We start from the raw sequence: 18,839 nt of genomic DNA on the forward strand, positions 1-18,839 counted from the left end.
ATGCTTTGGAGTCCGAAAGGACTATTAGCGCCCGTCTAGAATCAGCAGTGTTGACGCGTGGGGCTGTGGCATTGGTCTCGGGCCCATGGACGGTACAGGATTTGGTGCAGGCCCTGAAGTTGAGGCTGACCCTGCAGTGGGGATTGAGGAGCACAGTCGACACTATGCACGGATCAGCCAGCAGGACCCCCTCGGATTCTTAGAGCCTGTAGGCACTCCAGAGGGACTGAGTAGGGTACGGAATAATTGTGACATTTTTCTGAAATCCTGGTTCTCTTGTGGCGTGGGCAATGGACCCGGAAATGTGAGATGTATTGAGATGATGGCCGGAGTCAGTTCTGATGATAGACACTGGGTTCACAGCTTGGATGTACCAGGGCAATGTGTGAACTGTGTGGTGGGAGTGGCGGGATGAAAGGGAGGAGTGTCTGGATTTATAGTTCTTGTTCTTCTTTGACTTATCTAATGACTTGGACCTCGAGGCCATAGGATCAGTTGCAAGAACAAGCTTTTCGTAGATGTGCAACAATGTATAAGTAGACCTTGTGGTCCTGGATGCCCTTCAGGTTAATCTTTGCACACTTATCGCATGTTGTTAAATTGTGTGAGGAGCCTACACACTAGACAGACCTAGTGTGGGTCCATCACCAGCATTCGAGTGGGGCAGTCATTACAAGGTTTAAATCCTGCTGTTTTTGGAGAAGAAATGACGCTTGCACACTGGGCAAATTTTATAGAAAAGTCTGTCAGTGCTGACACAAGTTGAGGGTGGGAACTCCGGACCCACAGTGGATGGCAATGATAGAAAGTAACTGACGTCCGTGCGCAGAGTCGTTGGCTATGTAGGAGCCCAACGCCTCTTCTGAGGCAGGATAGACTTAACGGGGAGCAGCATACCATCACCTATCGGCACATGATGGAATTGATGAGAAACTTTTTGAGATTTTTTGGATGCAGTCTGCCCCCTGGGGGAAAATCACAAGGTGAGGAGTCTGCAGTTAGAAATAACCATCAGAATTTATTTTCCTGTGGTGAGCGATGAATTTCCCACCAAGCCCTCAATCTATATTTAAGTCTCCAGAATACAAGGAGCTTTACGCTGCCAAGTGCGAGACAGAGGAGTTGGGAAGGATAGAGAAAGAAAGACTGGTGGTTCTGGAGCTGCTCTGTGGCATCTCCTGTCTTCTTTCTAAAGCGTTGGTTTTGTGTTAGTCCATTCTGGTTTTCTTCAAGACAGAGAAGAAAAATGTTACTTACCAGTAGACATCTGTTCGTGGCATGTAATGCTGTAGATTCACATGCTAGGCATAAGCTTGCCATCTAGTGTTGGGTTTGGGGTGGTACAACTTGTTTTTCTTTGAAGAAGCTTTTTGAGTCACGGAATCGAGTAACTCCTCCTCTCTGTAACACTGCACATGGGCGTTGAGTCCTTTGTTAGATTGTTTCTCCGCAGGCGGGAGAGTAAAGTAGTGTAGAGAGAGTAAGAGAGGGAAGATGTCCATGCAATGTACTTAAATATGTACAATATTTACGTGTTAGAAAATTGCAACAGCCACATGCCGCCAGGGAGGACGCATGCAAATCTACAGCACTACACGCCACGAACAGATGTTTACTGGTAAGTAACATTTTCCGTTCAATGGCATGTGTGGCTGTAGATACACATGATATGCATAGACTGTAAAGCAGTCCCTCCATAAAACGGTGTGGGAGTTGCAACTGTCTAAAAGAGTGTTTTTAGCACTGCTTGCCCAACATTTGCTTGCTGACGTGGAAGTACATCTATACAACAATGTTTTGTAAAGGTATGTGGTGTAGACCATAAAGCTGTTTTACAAATGTCTGCTATAGGTATGTTACCAATAAATGTCATTGATGCACCTTTTTTCTAGTGGAGTCCCCTCTAAGTGTCACAGGTAAATGCTGTTTCGCTTTAGCAAAGAAAGTTTGAATACACTTGACTATCCATCTAGCTATACTTGCTTTTGATATCTGTTCTCCTTTGGTGGGCATGGAAAAGGCCACAAAAAGTTGCTTTGGTTTCCTAAATTCTTTGGTTCTGTCTATATAGTACATAAGAGCTCTTTTAACATCAAGAGTGTGTAGAGCCCTTTCTGCTACAGAATCAGATTGGGGAAAGAAAACTGGTAATTCTATTGACTGATTGATATGAAATTAGGAAGGAATTTTGGATTAGTATGTAATACTACTTTTTCCCCTGTGAATTTGAAAGAAAGGTTCTTCCAAGGTTAAAGCCTGGAGCTCCCTCACATGTCTAGGGGAAGTGACAGCTACTAAAAAAAAGCTACCTTCCAGGGTAGGAATTGTAAGCAACACGCATGTAGTGGTTCAAAAGGGGAACATTTAAGCCTTGTGAGAACAATGTTAAGATTCCAGGATGGTGCTGGAGGGACTCTTGGTGGAATGACTCTTAAGTCCTTCCATAAATACTATATTAACTAGAACTCTAAACAAAAAAGTATGCTGCCTGTTTTGAAGATATGCAGCTATGGCTGCTAAATGAAGAAGAATGGATGTGTAAGCAAGACTAGCTTTTTGTAAATGCAGTAAATAACACAATTTCTTGAATGGTTGGTTTAAGGGGGTCAATGTTTTTTGGTTGGTAATAACAAATAAAATGTTTCCACTTTGCCGCGTAACATTGTCTAGTTGTGGGTATATGCGCTTCTTTAAGAATATCCATACATTCTTGTGGTAGATGTAAATACTCAAATTCTATGACTTCAGGAGCCACATCGCTAGGTTGAGTGAGTTGGGGGTCTGTGTGCCTTATTTGCCCTTGATTGTGTGAAGATCCGGCCTGTTGGGGAGCCTCTGGTGTGGAACTACGGAGAGATTCAACGGTGCTGGGAGAATCATGGTTGACGGACCATGTAGGAGCTACTAGAATCTTGGTGAGGGAAGATTGTCTGAGTTTCCGAACTAGAAAAGGACTGAGTGGGAGAGGAGGAAAAGCGTAGGTAAATATCCCGGACCAACTCATCCACAAAGAATTGCCTTTGGACTGAGAGTAAGGTGACCTGGATGCAAAGCTTTGGTATTTTGTGTTTTGAGGTGTGGTGAATAGGTCTATTTGAGGTGTTCTCCACTTTAGGAAGTACTGTTGAAGGACTTGCAGGAGGAGTTCTCATTCGTGGACTTGTTGCTGCATCCTGATGGGCAGTTCTGTAAACTGGTTATCTGTCTCTTTGAAATATTGTGCCACTATGTGAATGTGGTAATGAATTGCCCGTTTCCATTTTGTTTGTGCAAGATGGGATAGTTGAGAGGATCGTTTACACCACCGTTTTTGAAGATAGTACATGGCAGTTATGTTGTCTGTATGTACTAGCGCCATTTTGCATTGCAAGTGTGGGAGAAACACCTTCATGCTAGGAAGACCGCTTGCAGTTCTAGGTTACTGATGTGTAAGGACTGTTGAGTGGTGTTCCATAAGCCTTGGACTGTGAGGTTGTGGAAATTAGCTCCCCAACCAGTATGTGATGTGTCTGTAGTAAGAGTGATCTGAGGCACAGGGTCCAAAAAGGTACGCCCTTTCATAAGGTTGCTGCTGTTTCACCATTGCAGAGAGCGATGAATGTGGAGGTCCAACAAGACTAGATCTTCCAGTTGACCCTGTACCTGAGACCACTACCAAGATAAACATTGTAGCAGAGGATGCATGTGAAGTCTGGTATGAGGTACGATGGCAATGCAGGATGCCATCGTCCCTTGCAGGGGCATAGAAGTCTACACTGTGAATGAATGGTTTTGTGTTAACAGAGCAATCAATGTTTTGAAAGGTTTAAACACAGGCTGAGCTGGGAAATGCTACTGAGAACCACTCCTAGGTAAGGTTGTATCTGAAGGGGCTGAAGATGGGATTTGAAGTAAATGACTGTGAATCCAGAGTGTGTAGGAGACTGATTGTGTGTTGAGTGTGATCTTTTTGGAAGGTATGGGCTTTGATAAGCCAACCGTCTAAGGAAAGACACAAATGTGTTGTGTTCTGAGGTGTTCTGAGGTGTGCAGCAACTACTGCGAGGCATTTTGTGAATACTCTGGGAGCGGTTGTGACCCCAAAAGGTATTTACGGTGTGCTGGATGTGAAAATAGGTTTCTTTTATTTCTAAGGCTGTCATAAAGTCGCCTTGTTGGAGAAGGGGAATGACTTCTTGAAGAGTGACCATATCGAAGTATTCTGACAGGATGTAATGGTCTAAGGGTCTGAGATCTAGGATTGGTCTGAGAGACTTGTATTTTCTGGGTAGTAGAAAATATAGGGAGTATACTCCTGTAGCCTGATGCCTTAATAGAACCGGCTCTATGGCCTCTTTAAGAAGAAGGGAATGTACTTCCTCGATGAGAAGAGTGAGATGTTCCTGGGAAAGCCTTGTTGTACTAGGGGGTATGTATGGTGGAGTGGAGATGAGCTCCAAACAATGACCATCTTGGATAATTGAAAGGACCCATTTGTCAGTGGTAAGTTGAGACCACTGTGGGTAAAAATGCTGAAGTCTGCCCCCCTCAGGAGTGGTGAGGGTAGGTGAAGGCAGTCAGTGTTTGGTAGTGGATGAGGAACCTCTAGAAGTAGATGGTTTTCCTCTGCCTTTGCTATTGTTTCCACTATAGGAACATCTACAATAACCTATGGAATATGATTGAGATCTGGCCTTTGTTTTTGTGGAGGACTGGTCTGTAGAGGATGACCGAAATCCTCTCGTAAATCCTGGGTGACAAAAAGTACCACAGTGTGTACTGTTTTAAAAAGCCCCTATAGCTTTGGCAGTCTGATAATCTTTGTTGAGCTATTCAAGCGTAGTGTCAACTTGTGGGCCAAAGAGGTGCTCTTTATCAAAGGGCATGATCAAGACTGTCAGGTGTTCAGGCTTTAAGCCTCAAGTACAACAGAGTCAGGCATGTCTCCTTATAATAACGCTGGTATACTGCATGCTGCTGTATCAGCAGCATCTAGCGCACATCAAATAGAATTAGTGATAGTTTGCCCTTAAGTCACCATTTCAGATCCCCTCTTAAGATGCTCCACAGGGAGATATTGAGGGAGCTCTTCCATGGCATCCCAATGTGCCCTGTCATAATGTGCTAGCAACACTTGTTGTGCGTTAGCAATATGCCAGTGATTGGCTGTTTAAACTGCAGCCCTTTTACCTACTGCGTCTCCTGCAGATTGACTAATGGCCCTTTTGCGAGCAGTTGATGCAACAATGGAGTCTGGAGAAATCTTATCCTTAATGAATAAAGGATCTGTGGGTGCATCTTTATATTTTTTATCTACTCTAGGAGTAATAATGTGTGCTCTCTCGGTCTCTTTAAAGATTTCATCAGTGTGCCGGAGCATTCCTGGGTCAATGGGAAGAAACTGACTTTCTTTATACTGTAGTTTGTGCCAAGGTTATCAAATAGAAAGTCTTCCTCAACAGGATGAGTGTACATTTGTATGTTACAGAATGCTGCTGCACTAGCTATGACTTGTTGATCTGAGGTGAAATCCTTAGGTGGTGATGGTCTAGCTGGGTAGATATCCGGATCACTGGGTGTAATAAGATCCTGATCACATGTGTCCCATAGGTCTGGGTCATCCAAAGTGTCTCCTAAGTTGTGAGTCCCACTTGGGGGTGAATTTGGTAGTGTAATCCCCAAAGGATGGAGAGATGTTGGTGGAGGAGAAGGAGGTGGAGAGGATTGAGGAGAAGGCTGTGGAAGGGATGGAGCCTTGTCCTTGGCGAGCTTGTTTGGAGGTGGAGATGAATCAAACGCCTCTTGAAAGGTCAATTTCCTCTTTAGAGGGACAAGGTGTGATGGTATAATATGCCCTGTTCCCCCCTGAATGTGCAGTCTGCACTATCGAGTATCCATTACTTCCAAAATTGGCTCCACCGGTGAAGGGGGTGGTTGAAGACTGCCCAGAATCCATTAAAGTCTTTTCCAAGTTTTCAGTTCCAAAGTCTTTGTTGTGTGAGATAGTTTCAGCACCGAGACAGGGGATGATAGTTTTTCTCATCTGCCGAAATGGTTGGTACCGAAGCATCGTGTGCTCTCGGTCCGGTTGGCGCAGAGGTGGAGCTGCCAGCTCCTGAGGACGATGCCGAAGATTTTTCTTTGGCTTTTTTCAGTGTTGAGCCAAAGGGCGGGCATCAGAAGCAATTTCTTGGCTCCGACCATGGCCGGAAGGCAGTGGTGGACCTGTGACCTCTTTGGATATAGACTTCTTCGGTGGTGAAGGGGTCTTTTTACTTATGGTCTGCACCAACTGCAAAGGCTGGCTTTCAATGTCAGACTGCAATTCCGAGTTGGATTCTTCGATGGAGAAGGCCTGTTCTTGCTCCAGCTTTTCTTGTGCTTGCGCATCAATGAAGATGTTCGGTTTGTCATCTGGAGTCTGCCATTCCCATCCGATGAGCTATTCTAACCGAGTGTTTTCTTCAACTGAAACGATCGACACGCATCACAGTTTTGCGTGTTGGGGTGAGGGGAAAAACACAAATTACACACCTGGTGGGGATCAGTGTGTGGAAATTTGGAATGGCATTGAGGACAAAAGCAAAATGGAGTCCGTTCCATCACGTCTGTATAGCTGGTTGCCACGCGGTCAGATATAGACCCAAAGAGGGCCTGAAGAAGGCCGCGGATGAGCCGAAGGGCAGAGAGTAGATTTCAGGTTGACAGTTGGAATCAAAGACCGACTGTAAGAAAGAAAACACAATCGAAGCAATACCGACATGGAAAGAGAGATGGAGAGAAGACCGTTTAGACTGCATTGAGCCAAGAACTCAAGCGAAAGGAACACATGTCCGAATGTGGAGAGAAACAATCCAACAAAGGACTGGATGCCCATGCGCAGTATTACCGAGAGGAGGAGTCACTCGATCCTGTGACTCCGAGCTTCTTCGAAGAAAAAACAAGCTGTACCCCTCCGAACCCAACACTAGATGGTGAGCCTATGCATAGCATTTGTATCTACAGCCACACATGCCATCGAACACAAAGATGCCAAGATTACAACTCTGTATAAGATTAATACCTAAAGTTATACTTTGTTTCTTGAACTACTTGTATACAAGAGTAACCACCTATTTGATACCTCTGTCTAGCAGAGTTGCCTTTCACATTGCTATTTTGCAGATGAAACATGAATGGTACAAGCAAATGTGTTCTGGTGTGTTTTTACTCTACGCAGGCTATCCTTTGCTTAAAAGTATTTCACCGCAGTGCTGCCTCTCATGTGACCCCAAACAGTGATTCTTATGTGCAGTTAACTTCATTGCCTCCCAAAGTAAACAATCCTCAGGCTGTACACTTACCTTCTCTACCTTTCAACAAGCAGTTATTCCTTTGTTTTCTATTTCACAATTTGTTCTTAATCAACACTGAATATAGTTAATCAGATTCAACCATGTGCTCCAGATGCATTCATTAGTCATAACATTTATAATGTACTCCAAGTTCCAGTTTCCAAACAAATGTTTTCTCAAATTTAGTATTTTTTCTCCAATGCAGTGCTTTACTAATGTTCTTTTTTGCAGAAGAATGAATACTTGCTGTTGGAGTGGAGCAAGCTATTACGATGGTATGGAGATTCTTTGAAAGAGCGGCCTAACGTTTGAGGACCCAGATCTTGGAGAAATTACACAGCAGTGCATTACCTCTTAGTTACTGACTTTTGTTTTTTCTCTTAGCAAGTGACTAATGATGATAGGATAACCTAAGATGTTCATGACTCCGCGCGACTACCAAAAACAAAGGCAAGTTATTTTCTGAAAGCAGGAGTAGAATGAGAATCTTCTCCCTTACTCTGTGCTTTAGAACTTATGAGGCTTCAAAGAACAGCTTTTATACAAAGTCACGCCCAAAGTGGTCATCAGTATCATGTAATTCCTGTAAGCCACACAGGGACTGGAATTTGGGAGAATCCATGAGATCATTCAACCCGCCACAGTGAACACCCATCACTCGACTTGGATGCCAACTCCAGGATGGGAGGAGAGTGGGTGTTGATGCAGGCCAGAGTCACATGTTTGTACCTGGTGGTTTCAAAAAATGGTTGTATGGTAATCAAAGTTTCAGGACTGAAGTACAGCACTGTTAACTAGCTTTGTAGACCTGCAAGATTTTCAAGAGAAGTTAGAGTTAGTCCCTCTGTGGGGAGTGGCAACTCTGTCTTTTCCGTAGTCCTAGACAACTACTGCAAAGGAGGCACTTGCCTCTATAGGGGGTCCCAAAGGTGAATCCAGGGCAAAATCTGGGGAGGAATCGAAGAAGGTTACCATATAACCAAAGTGGGTGCCTCATGACAAAACCATTACAGATCAAATCTGCCCCATAGATGCCCTCTACCTTCTGAAAGTACTACAGTTGATTCAGAATAATTGGAGGAGATCCCTAATCATCCCCATCTTTCAGATTGGGGGTGGGGGTGTTCTAACTACAGATGGTTCTGGATCAGAGGCTAGATCTGGTTGAGGATCCGGAGCTGACAAAAGACCAGAAAATGGGACCTGTATCATACAGATTAATGCACAATATATATTTATTGGCATAGTAGGCTGATTTTGTCCAGAGACAGTAAGCAAGGAGAAAAGGCCTATCGTTGGAATTTCAACAGTAGGCCCCAATAGATTCATGCTGCTGGAAGGCACAGTAAAGGGAAACAGGATGAACTTAAGTATCTGCAGCATGGCCTCACTGAAGGCTTTAACCTGCTACGGAGTGTGTAACATCCCAAATGACTTAGGCACACTAGCTCCTACTTTGACATGAACTGAAGTTAGACGTAGAGGAAGGACTTAGTGCAAGACCACAAACTGTGCAATTGCTCCTTGGCCTGGGAGTGCCTGGACGTCAAGGAGCTTTGGTTATGCTTTTTGTGTTCCCTCCTCGACTTCCCCTTAGGACTTGTGCTTTGACTTCACATTAGGCTGACTTAGTGAAGGCAATCTTACCAACACCAGCCTCACGTCCTGTATTCCAAGACCTAGAGATTGGCCTCTCTCTCCCTGATGGCCTTAGAGTGTATCAAGGAACACATGCACCATAAATCATGCTTGGTCCTGAGGCACTATAAACAGGTGCTGTGTGGGGTTGTCACTGAAATCTGCTTCAAACACTCGCAGCATGGCTTGAAACAGGTTGTCTTTGAGGGCAACATTCCTACACAGTAAGTTTAAGAAATTGGTGATAAGACAAAATCCGTAGCAGAGAAACTCCATAACTGCTATAGGTATGAAAAAAGAGGAACCAAATCAGAGCGCAGCTGTGGCACCCCTATGCATCTGTTTTGTCACGTTCAGAGGTAGGATGGAGTTGGAAAGGAGGTCAAAGGTGACAGATATTAAAGGCAGGGCTATTGCAAAAAATTCCAAATCTATTCTGATCCCTGGGAAGGCTGCTACTTCTGGCATTGCCCTTGCTATGCTGGTCTCAGATCAGGAAAACAAGAGCTGTGGCAGAAAGTGAACATGACTCATACAGCTCTGTATAGTTTCTGTAGTTTCCACTCCTTGCCCTTCCCTTAGAACCAGGTATGAGCCTGTTGACAGGTTAGGTACGAAGGTTGAGTCAATCCTGATATGTCATTGGTGGTCAAAGGGAGCTACCCAGGGCATATGGGTAAATAAACGCCAACTACAACTGCGCTAAAGTTAAACCGAAAATTGCTTGGGCTTAGTTTGAAATGCCCCATGATACCAATTACCTATTTTTCTATTCCTTGACAATTTTGCGACTGGAAACAGAAAATATCATGCATGAAGTGAGGTAAAAATAAAATACAACAGAATTAGATACCTTAACACGTGTGACTACAACTCTATGCAAGACACTTTTAAAATAATCATGGAAAACAAAGCTTTGCTATTAGCCAGTATTATAATCCATTGGCCCCTTTCTAATTTCCATTAGCACCAGCAGCCTTCTCAGAGGTTTACACTTGAGGACATAACCTTGATCTTAGACAGATAACAATCTTTAGGCCGAAAAGATTAAAACCAAGCTATACCAGTTATCCCCTCACAGCAATATCTACTTACACAAGCACTCTTTCTTAATTAATGGTCACATGAACCTTCCCAGGCAAGGAGAAGAGAAGAGGCCAAGGAAGCGTGGTTTAAGAAAATAAACTTACTTTTTTTCCTTATCTTGGCAGTGTGCTTCTGACCATTTGTTGTTACTGATTCTTCCACTGGGACAGAGGTTCCATTTTTTGAGGCAGCTTGTAGTTGCTTCATAATATTAGAATTCTTAAACAATACAAAAGATGTAAATAAAGAAAACATACACCCCCCAAAACTGCTCAATAAACTTTTGTGTAACACTTGGATGAAGGACATATTCTAAAGTATCCCACAAAACCAACAACCTAATCATGCAGGCTAAATACTGCCTGGACGTACATATATTTTTCAAAGACGAAAAACACAGCAGACAAAAAAAATAATGAAAATTTAGAATATGTAAAAAGCTTCTTAAAATGTTCAGTAAACCTCCATACTAGGGGGTTCTAGAGAAACCTGATGGGTTAAATTGCAAAGCTGTAACAAGTGCTACACACACTGATTGCCAAACACAACGTGTCCTCTTTCATTTAAAAGATCACAGACTGGACACCTCAACTGAGCTGTGGAATGGAAGTACAGTTCCACTAGCCTGATGAACAGTTGAGCAGCTGCATTTCAACATCTTGAATTCTGGCAGGTAAGGTTGTTAAAAGCTGCAGGGGACGGTATATGAAGAATGGTGACGATGATAAAACAGTGGGTTGTATATCAGAATATTATGTCCTAAATCAGGTTTACAGAAATAACACTCCACTTGGGTTAGATTTTCCATTATTAACTCCAATGGAGCATTATTTTTATAATATATATAGGGCACCATTTTTGTGTCATTTGAGACATTCTGACTGAAATCCTGGTACCACTCCAAACAGTGACATGACTCAGATTATTTTTAGATGGTTTTAAGACTGTTATAGAAACCTCTGTGGGGGTGCCAGCATCCGCGCTGGATGTGACAGTTACGGTGCCTATATAGGTGTCACCCCTACACGCTGATCTCAGTTCCTTAAGGTGACATTTGTGCGCCAGAAGCAGGAAGCCAGGACAGAATGCTGATGTACTAGATACTAAGGGCTTACAGGGGCTATACTGGTTGAAAAAATACGTTTGCAGAAGCTGGAAGGATGCAAGGGTCAGTAAGGAATCAGGGCTAGATAGTCTCTACTTGATAAGGTGTTGCAGATGGTAAGTAACTTGTTCATCTGATAGAGACTTCCAGCCGCAGATTCCGTCCCTAAGAACAGATATCCAAGCAATACCTCAGCCACCTAGGCATGTAGCAATGGAGAGAGGGGGCATCCCTGCCTAGTGCCTCTCGTTATGTTGATAGGATTTGTGACAATGCTGTTCACCCTGATACATAGGCTTTTTAAAAGGCCACTGTAAGACATCTGTCATAGGCACCTTGCTGCTAGGCATAGTCTTCAGTGCCTCACCTATTTCTGTGGGGTCTGTTCTCTGTTTGTCAATGTTAACCAATCCATGGTGATATGCTCAAGGACATGCGACGTGGCACTATCGTGTGGGGAGCAAGACACGTTCGGCTCCAAATAAGAACAACAGAATCTCTGTGGTCTGCTAGGCCATGCACAAGATGTAACCCCTGTGTATCTTGCAATGTCAAGATTGTGTGATCATTGCGACGATGGCTGCGAGTAACGCATCCAGACACTCACTCTGGCCATACACTCTAGCTGTCATATATTTCCCTAAATGATTGACTTCACTTTGTGCCAATTCACTGAACTCATCCAACGTCGCACTTATAGCGCCCAGTAGATGATGTTGCGCCGTCTCATGGGGTTCCTGTTCTAACTCAGCTATTTCTGTCTCTAAGCGCAGTAGCCATCCTCACAACAACCTGAGTACCCCGGCGCATTTTATCATCGTAACCTCACTTATATAGACCCTGGAGGCCTCGCATATTGTCGCAAATTTCTCTAGAGAACCAATATTGTTGCATAAGTAGTCATCTATAGCTAGTGCCAACTCTTCCCTAAATGTACAAATTACTTACCTACAGTAACGATATATCTGGTTGAGACATATTCTAGTTGTAGATTCCTTACCTTAGAATTTCCCCCAGGCGTTAGACTGTATCCAGAGATTTTTCTGCGAGCAATATCCTTGTGCGTCGTTAGGTGGTGTTGGTCGACTCCGTGGGCATCATTGGCACTGTAGTTGCCGTTATGATGGTGGGAGTAGTACACAGACACTGTCTCAGCGCAATGACGTCAGCTTCTTTTCATGACTTTCCACGCCAAAGCGCAGAGCCGTAAGAACACTGAAATTGGTGCGCCAGACCTAATGCCCTGAATGGGGGAGACCTTTCCCTAGAAATCAGTTTGCACGCAGGGAGGACGGGTGAGTTGGTAAGCCATTCCTACAGACCTGACTGTCCAGGCAGTAATGTTTAGTAAACGTGTGCAGGGATGCCCACGTAGCTGCCTGGCAGAGATCCAGGACAAGAACTCTGTGTGCTAACGCAGTGGAAGAAGCTTTTGCTCTGGTGGAATGAGCATGCAAGCCCTCAGGGAGTTGCTTCCTTCCCAAAGTGTAGCACATTTTGATGCAAAGAAGTCTTCATCGTGAAATGGTATGTTTTTGCACCACCTTCCCTTTCTTCACACCCACATATCCAACAAAGAATTGATCGTCCACCCGGAAATCTTCAGTGTGATTGAGATAGAACGTCCACGCTCTTTTAGGATCCAGGCGGTGGAGAAGGATGTGGGGCTGTGAAAAAAGAAGGCAAAGTGATAGACTGGCCTACATGAAAAGGTGTAACAACTTTGGGAAGGAATGAGGGCCTAGTGCATAACACCACTTTGTCAGGGTGCACAGACACTTTCTCAGCGCAATGACGTCAGCTTCTTTTCATGACTTTCCACGCCAAAGCGCAGAGCCGTAAGAACACTGAAATTGGTGCGCCAGACCTAATGCCCTGAATGGGGGAGACCTTTCCCTAGAAATCAGTTCGCACGCAGGGAGGACGGGTGAGTTGGTAAGCCATTCCTACAGACCTGACTGTCCAGGCAGTAATGTTTAGTAAACGTGTGCAGGGATGCCCACGTAGCTGCCTGGCAGAGATCCAGGACAAGAACTCTGTGTGCTAACGCAGTGGAAGAAGCATTTGCTCTGGTGGAATGAGCATGCAAGCCCTCGGAGTTGCTTCCTTCCCAAAGTGTAGCACATTTTGATGCAAAGAAGTCTTCATCATGAAATGGTATGTTTTTGCACCACCTTCCCTTTCTTCACACCCACATATCCAACAAAGAATTGATCGTCCACCCGGAAATCTTCAGTATGATTGAGATAGAACGTCCACGCTCTTTTAGGATCCAGGCGGTGGAGAAGGATGTGGGGCTGTGAAAAAAGTAGGCAAAGTGATGGACTGGCCTACATGAAAAGGTGTAACAACTTTGGGAAGGAATGAGGGCCTAGTGCATAACACCACTTTGTCAGGGTGCACAGACAAAAATGGGGCTTTAGAAGATAGAACCTGAAGCTCATTCACTCTGCGAGCAGAAGTGATGGCAACAAGTAAAACAGTTTTGAAATAAGGACCTGTAGGAAGATGGCCTGGTGTGTGGTGGGTACCTATGGTACTTACACCTTACACCAGGTCCAGGTATCCCCTCTTAGTGAAGTGTAGGCAGTATCTAAAAACCAGGCTCCCGAGAGGTAGCTGTGGCTCAGCAGCCAAGGCTTATGTAGGAGACATGCAAAGCTCATGCAATACCATTGTAGTCACACAACACTTATACACATGAAAGAAAACACTCAGTTGTACAAAAAAAAGGTACTTTATTTTTGGCACAAATCACCCCAAAATACTAGAAAAGGTGACCCGCCCTTACGAGGTAAGTAATACACTAAGGGCCAGATGTAGCAAACGGTTTTACCCATTGTGTGTCTATGGGATAATGTGTTCGTACATATGGCCCCAAATATATACACTAGTAATCAGAAACAGGCACAGAAAAGGTTAGAAAACAGTACAAATAGCAATAAACAATAGTGACCCTGGGGGGATCACAAACCATATACTAAAAAAATGTCATGCGAACAAGGTGCACCCCTTCTCACCCCCCTCCACCTAGGTAAGTAAAATGTGTAGAGGGGAGCTGAGGGGATCAGAAAACCACAAAGATAAGTAACACAGTAACCCCTTTCCCCCCGGCAACCAGGAATGCAGGAGTAAAACACTGGAGTTTCCCTAAACCACCCAAAAGGAGGAAAAAAAGAAAAAGAAGACTGCAAGAAAACCTGTAGTGGATTCCTAAAAAAAGAAGATCTGTGGAGAGAGTGGACCAAGTCCAAGAGTCACAGTGGAGTCTAGGAGGGGTAAAGGCTACTACCCACCCAGCTGTGGATGTAGGAGTTGGTCGACAGTGATGAAGAACAGATCAGCACTGCAGCCCTGGAGAAGAGTTCCTGCTGGATGCAGATGAAGTCCCATGCTGGAAGGAAGATTGCAGACAGGTGTCGGTGTCGGAATTTCACCAACAAGCCGTGGCAAAGGCAAACCCGCGGTTAGTGGAAAAGAGGTGCTGCCGGGGACTAGCAAGGTCCAGGAGGGGGAGTCACAGGGGACCCTCAGCGTCGCAGTGAGTTCACAGGAGCAGAGGCCGCACCCACAGGAATCGCAGAAGACGCCCACGAAGCACTACAAAAGACGATCCCATGCCACAGGAGAACCACACAGGAGGCTGTGCTTTCAGGATAGAGTGCTGGGGGCTGGAGTAACACGTCGCCTGAAGATCTCTTGTAGGAGATGCAAACAAGCCTGTGCAGCTGCCTGTGCCGCAGTGCATGGGAGTACTGTCCTGCGTGGGAAGGCAAAGGCTTATCTCCACCAAAGTCGGACAGCTGGCAGAGAGGACCAAGCGGACTACTCCAGACCACCACCCGTGATGCAGGATCCACGCAGCTTAAGATGAGAGGAGATCTACAGAGCCAGCCGTCGCTTACTGTAGGTGCCTGCTACTGCAGGGAAGTGACTCCTTCACTCCAAGGGAGATTCCTTCTTCTTGTGCAGGCTGAAGAGTTACATTCTTCTGAGGATGCACGGCTAGGGAAATGTTGCAAAGCTGGCAGGAGCCCTGGAAACAATGTTGATGAAGAGTCCTTTCTTATTGGAGGCAGCTTGTCGGGTCCTGGAGGTTCCAGTCACAGTTCCGGAGGCCAGCAGTTGAAGCAGAGGTTGCAGAGGAGTCCTACTGGAATCTTGCAAGCCGAATCTGAGGACCCACCCAAGAGAGAGACCCAAAATAGCCCTGAAAGGAGGATTAGTCACCTAACGAGGTAAGCACCTATCAGGAGGGAGCTCTGACATCACCTGCCTGGCCTGGCCACTCAGATGCTCACAGTTCCCTGCCAACCTTGGAAACAAGATGGCTGACCCCAGGGAACCTCTGGAGGAGCTTGGGGCATCAACCCTGGGATGGTGATGGACAGGGGAGTGTTCACTCTCCTTTCCATTGTCCAGTTTCGCGCCAAAGAAGGGACTGGGAGGGGAACCTGAACCCCTGCGGACTGGTTTATGCACAGACAGCTCCAAATGTGCCCTTCAAAACAAACCAGTGGTTTGGGGAGGCTACCCCTCCCAAGCCAGTCACACCTATTTCCAAAGGAGGAGGGCATTACCTCCCTCTCCCAAAGGAAATTATTTGTTCTGCCTGCCTCTGCTTGATGAGATGAATCAGCAGGAGGGCAGAAACCTGTCTGAGAGGTGGCAGCAGCTGGGCTGCCCGAAAAACCCTGTAAGACTGGTGGTAGCAATGCTGGGGGTCCTCTAAGGAGCCCCCAGAGTGCATGGAATCATTCTTCCAATACTTGCAACAGTATTGGGGTATGATTCTAACATGTTTGATACCACAGAAGCCCAGGTTCCGAGTTACCACTATGTAGCTGGACACAGGTAGTGACCTATGTCCAGTACATGTGTAAAATGGCGTCACTGCACTCACAAACTCCAGGAAAATGGATCTGGAGTTTGTGAGGGCACCTCTGCTAGTGCAGGGGTGCCCTCGCACACAGGTACCCTCACACTGCCATCTGGGATAAGAGGGCCTATCATAGGGGTGACTTATAGTGACCTGGTGTAGTGACCTGTAGTGAAAATGGGTGCATGCACCCATTTCACGTAGGCTGCAATGGCAGGCCTGCAGAACCTTTTGCATGGGCTCCCTATGGGTGGCAGAATAACTGCTGCAGCCCTTAGGGATCCCCTGAAACCCCAATGCCCTGGGTACTTAGGTACCATAAACTAGGGACTTACTTGGGGGGACCAGTATGCCAATTGTGGGAAGAAAAAGTTACTAGCAACCAAATTTAGAGGAGAGTCACTGGGGTCCTGGTTAGCAGAATCCCAGTGAACACAGTCAAACACACTGACAAACAGGCAAAAGGTGGGGGCAACGAAGCTAGAAAGAGGCTACTTTCCTACAGGAGCCGTAAGGGACAATTGTGCAACGGCTCAAAGGGAGCACAGATTAAGTAAATAAGGACAAGATTGAGGTACCACTGAGACATGATAAATGGAGTGGGAGGAAATAAATGGATGAGACCCTTGAGGAATCTAACAATAGGAGACTTAAAGAGTGAAGGCTGAGCAGGCAACCTAAGAAAGGCTGAGATATCCAATAAATGGCCTTTAAGGGTGCCCAAAGCAGAGCCCTGCTGGGCCAAAAAAGGAATGGGCAAAAGAACCTCAGAAAGAGGAGCAGAGAGGAGACCAGAAAATTTGTTGGCACACCATGCCAAAAAATGTATGCCTACAATAGGTATATACTGTTTTGGTGGAGGGACACCTGGCTATCAAGATTACATCACAGACTTCGAGTGGAAGGTCAAAAACCATCAACTGCCACCGCTCAATCTCCACGCATGAAGGCAGAGATTGGACAGGTTGGGGTGGAGAACCATCCCCTGTTGCTGCGACAAAAGATCCTCCAGAAGGGGCAGCCTGAGTAGAGGATCTGTAGCCATGCTCAGTAGCTCTGGATACCATACTCTCCATGCCCAGTCCAGAGCCGCCAAGATTACTTGGGCCCAGTCGTTCTTGATCTTCTTGAGAACTCTAAACAGAAGTGGTATAGGTGGGAAGGCGTAAAGGAGGCTGGAGTTCCACTCGAGACGAAAAGCGTCTCGGAAACTCCAACGTGTCAAAAGCTGACATTGCATGTTCTCTGTGGAGACGAACAGATCTAACCAAGGCTCTTCCCACTGCTGAAAGAGACTTAGCGCCATCTCTGGATGGAGACTCGATTTGGGATCGGTTATGCAGCGACGGCTGAGTTCGTCTGCTCTGGAGTTCAGAGAACCCACCAGATGTTGAACCACCAGGGGGATGTCCTGATGTGCCAGCCATGTCGAGAGGTGCAGCGCCTTCTGACAAAGGGTCCAGGACCCTACTCCGCCCTGTTTGTTGCAGTACCACATGGCGTTAGTGTCGTCTGTGAAAATTTGCACCACTTTCCTTTTGAGGGAGGGAAGAAATGATTTCAATGCAAGCCTGATCGCCTGGAGCTCCAAAAGACTGATATGGAGTCCAGACTTCGTTGGAGACCAGAGGCCTCTGATCTCCACCTCACCCATGTGGCCACCCCATCTCAGAAGTGACACGTCCATCACTATGGATAGATCTGGTTGGGGAAGGGAGAGGGATCTGCCGTTGAAGACTGAAACTCCCCAACCTATGCAGATGTGCTGCAACCACCGCCATTGCTGTCTTTAACACCCGAGGGGCATTGGTAAGGCCGAAGGGGAGCACGGTGAATTGAAAGTGCTCGTGACCTACCACTAATCGTAGGTAACATCTGTGGGCAGGCATGACGAGGATATGGATATAATCATCCTGCAAGTCCAACGCTACCATCCAGTCTCCTGGGTTCAAGGCAGACAGGACCTGAGCCAGGGTGAGCATTTTGAATTTCTCCTTGAGGAAGAGATTAAGGGTCGAAGGTCTTGGATTGGATGAAAGCCCATGTCTTTTTTGGGTACCAGAAAGTAGTGGGAATAACAACCACAACCTACGTCTGGCGCAGGGACACTCTCTATGGCTCCCTTGGCCAAGAGAGCCGCGACTTCCTGACAGAGAAGTGGCAAATGATCCTCCAGAATACGGCTGCATGATGGAGGCATTGCTGGTGGGGCAGTCTTGAAGGGGAGGAAGTAGCCCCTCCGAACGATCTGCACAGCACACCTGTACGTAGTGATGGATTCCCAGTGGGGCAGGTGATGGCGAATCCTGCTGCCAACTGGTCCCAGTTGGGAACCCACTAGGAGGTTTTAAAGGCTGCAGTAGGGGCAGGGGTAGACTGGTTACCTGTCCCGCAGCCACATGGGATTCCGTGTCCCCGGCCACGCATGGGTAGAACCACATGTGTGGTATGGTGGCTGCGAAAGGGACACAACAGGGAGCCCCTTCTGTGGCCACAAAACAGACGAAAGGCGGACTGTTGGGGACGAGGGGTAGTCGCAAGGCCAAGGGACTGAGTCGTAGCCCGGGAGTCCTTGAACCTCTCAAGCGCTGAGTCCACCTTGTCTCCAAAGAGACAGGTGCCATCAAAGGGCATGTCCATAAGGGTCTGTTGGACATCCCTTGAGAAACCAGATGTTCTCAAACTGGCGTGGTGCCTCAAAGTCGTCATTGCAACCGATCTACCCAGGAAGTCGGTCATGTCCAGCTCACATCGGATAGTGAACTTTGCTGCGTCTCTCCCATCAGTAAAAGCTTGGGAGACAATAGCACGGGCCTTC

The 18,839-nt window shown here is 46.2% G+C and overlaps 1 protein-coding gene across 2 annotated transcripts in view; it reads right to left on the reverse strand.

Annotated features, from left to right (window-relative positions):
• The window catches only part of ANKRD27 (ankyrin repeat domain 27), a 494,829-nt gene that overhangs the window by 34,594 nt on the left and 441,396 nt on the right, over positions 1 to 18,839 (reverse strand). For both annotated transcript variants that reach the window (XM_069217700.1, XM_069217699.1), the window contains one exon: positions 10,142 to 10,256. In XM_069217700.1, the coding sequence (XP_069073801.1) occupies positions 10,142 to 10,256 (115 nt within the window). The remainder of the gene's footprint in view (positions 1 to 10,141; positions 10,257 to 18,839) is intronic.

Source organism: Pleurodeles waltl, chromosome 12, assembly GCF_031143425.1.
Source record: "Pleurodeles waltl isolate 20211129_DDA chromosome 12, aPleWal1.hap1.20221129, whole genome shotgun sequence".
In the NCBI taxonomy this organism is placed as follows: Eukaryota; Metazoa; Chordata; class Amphibia; order Caudata; family Salamandridae; genus Pleurodeles; species Pleurodeles waltl.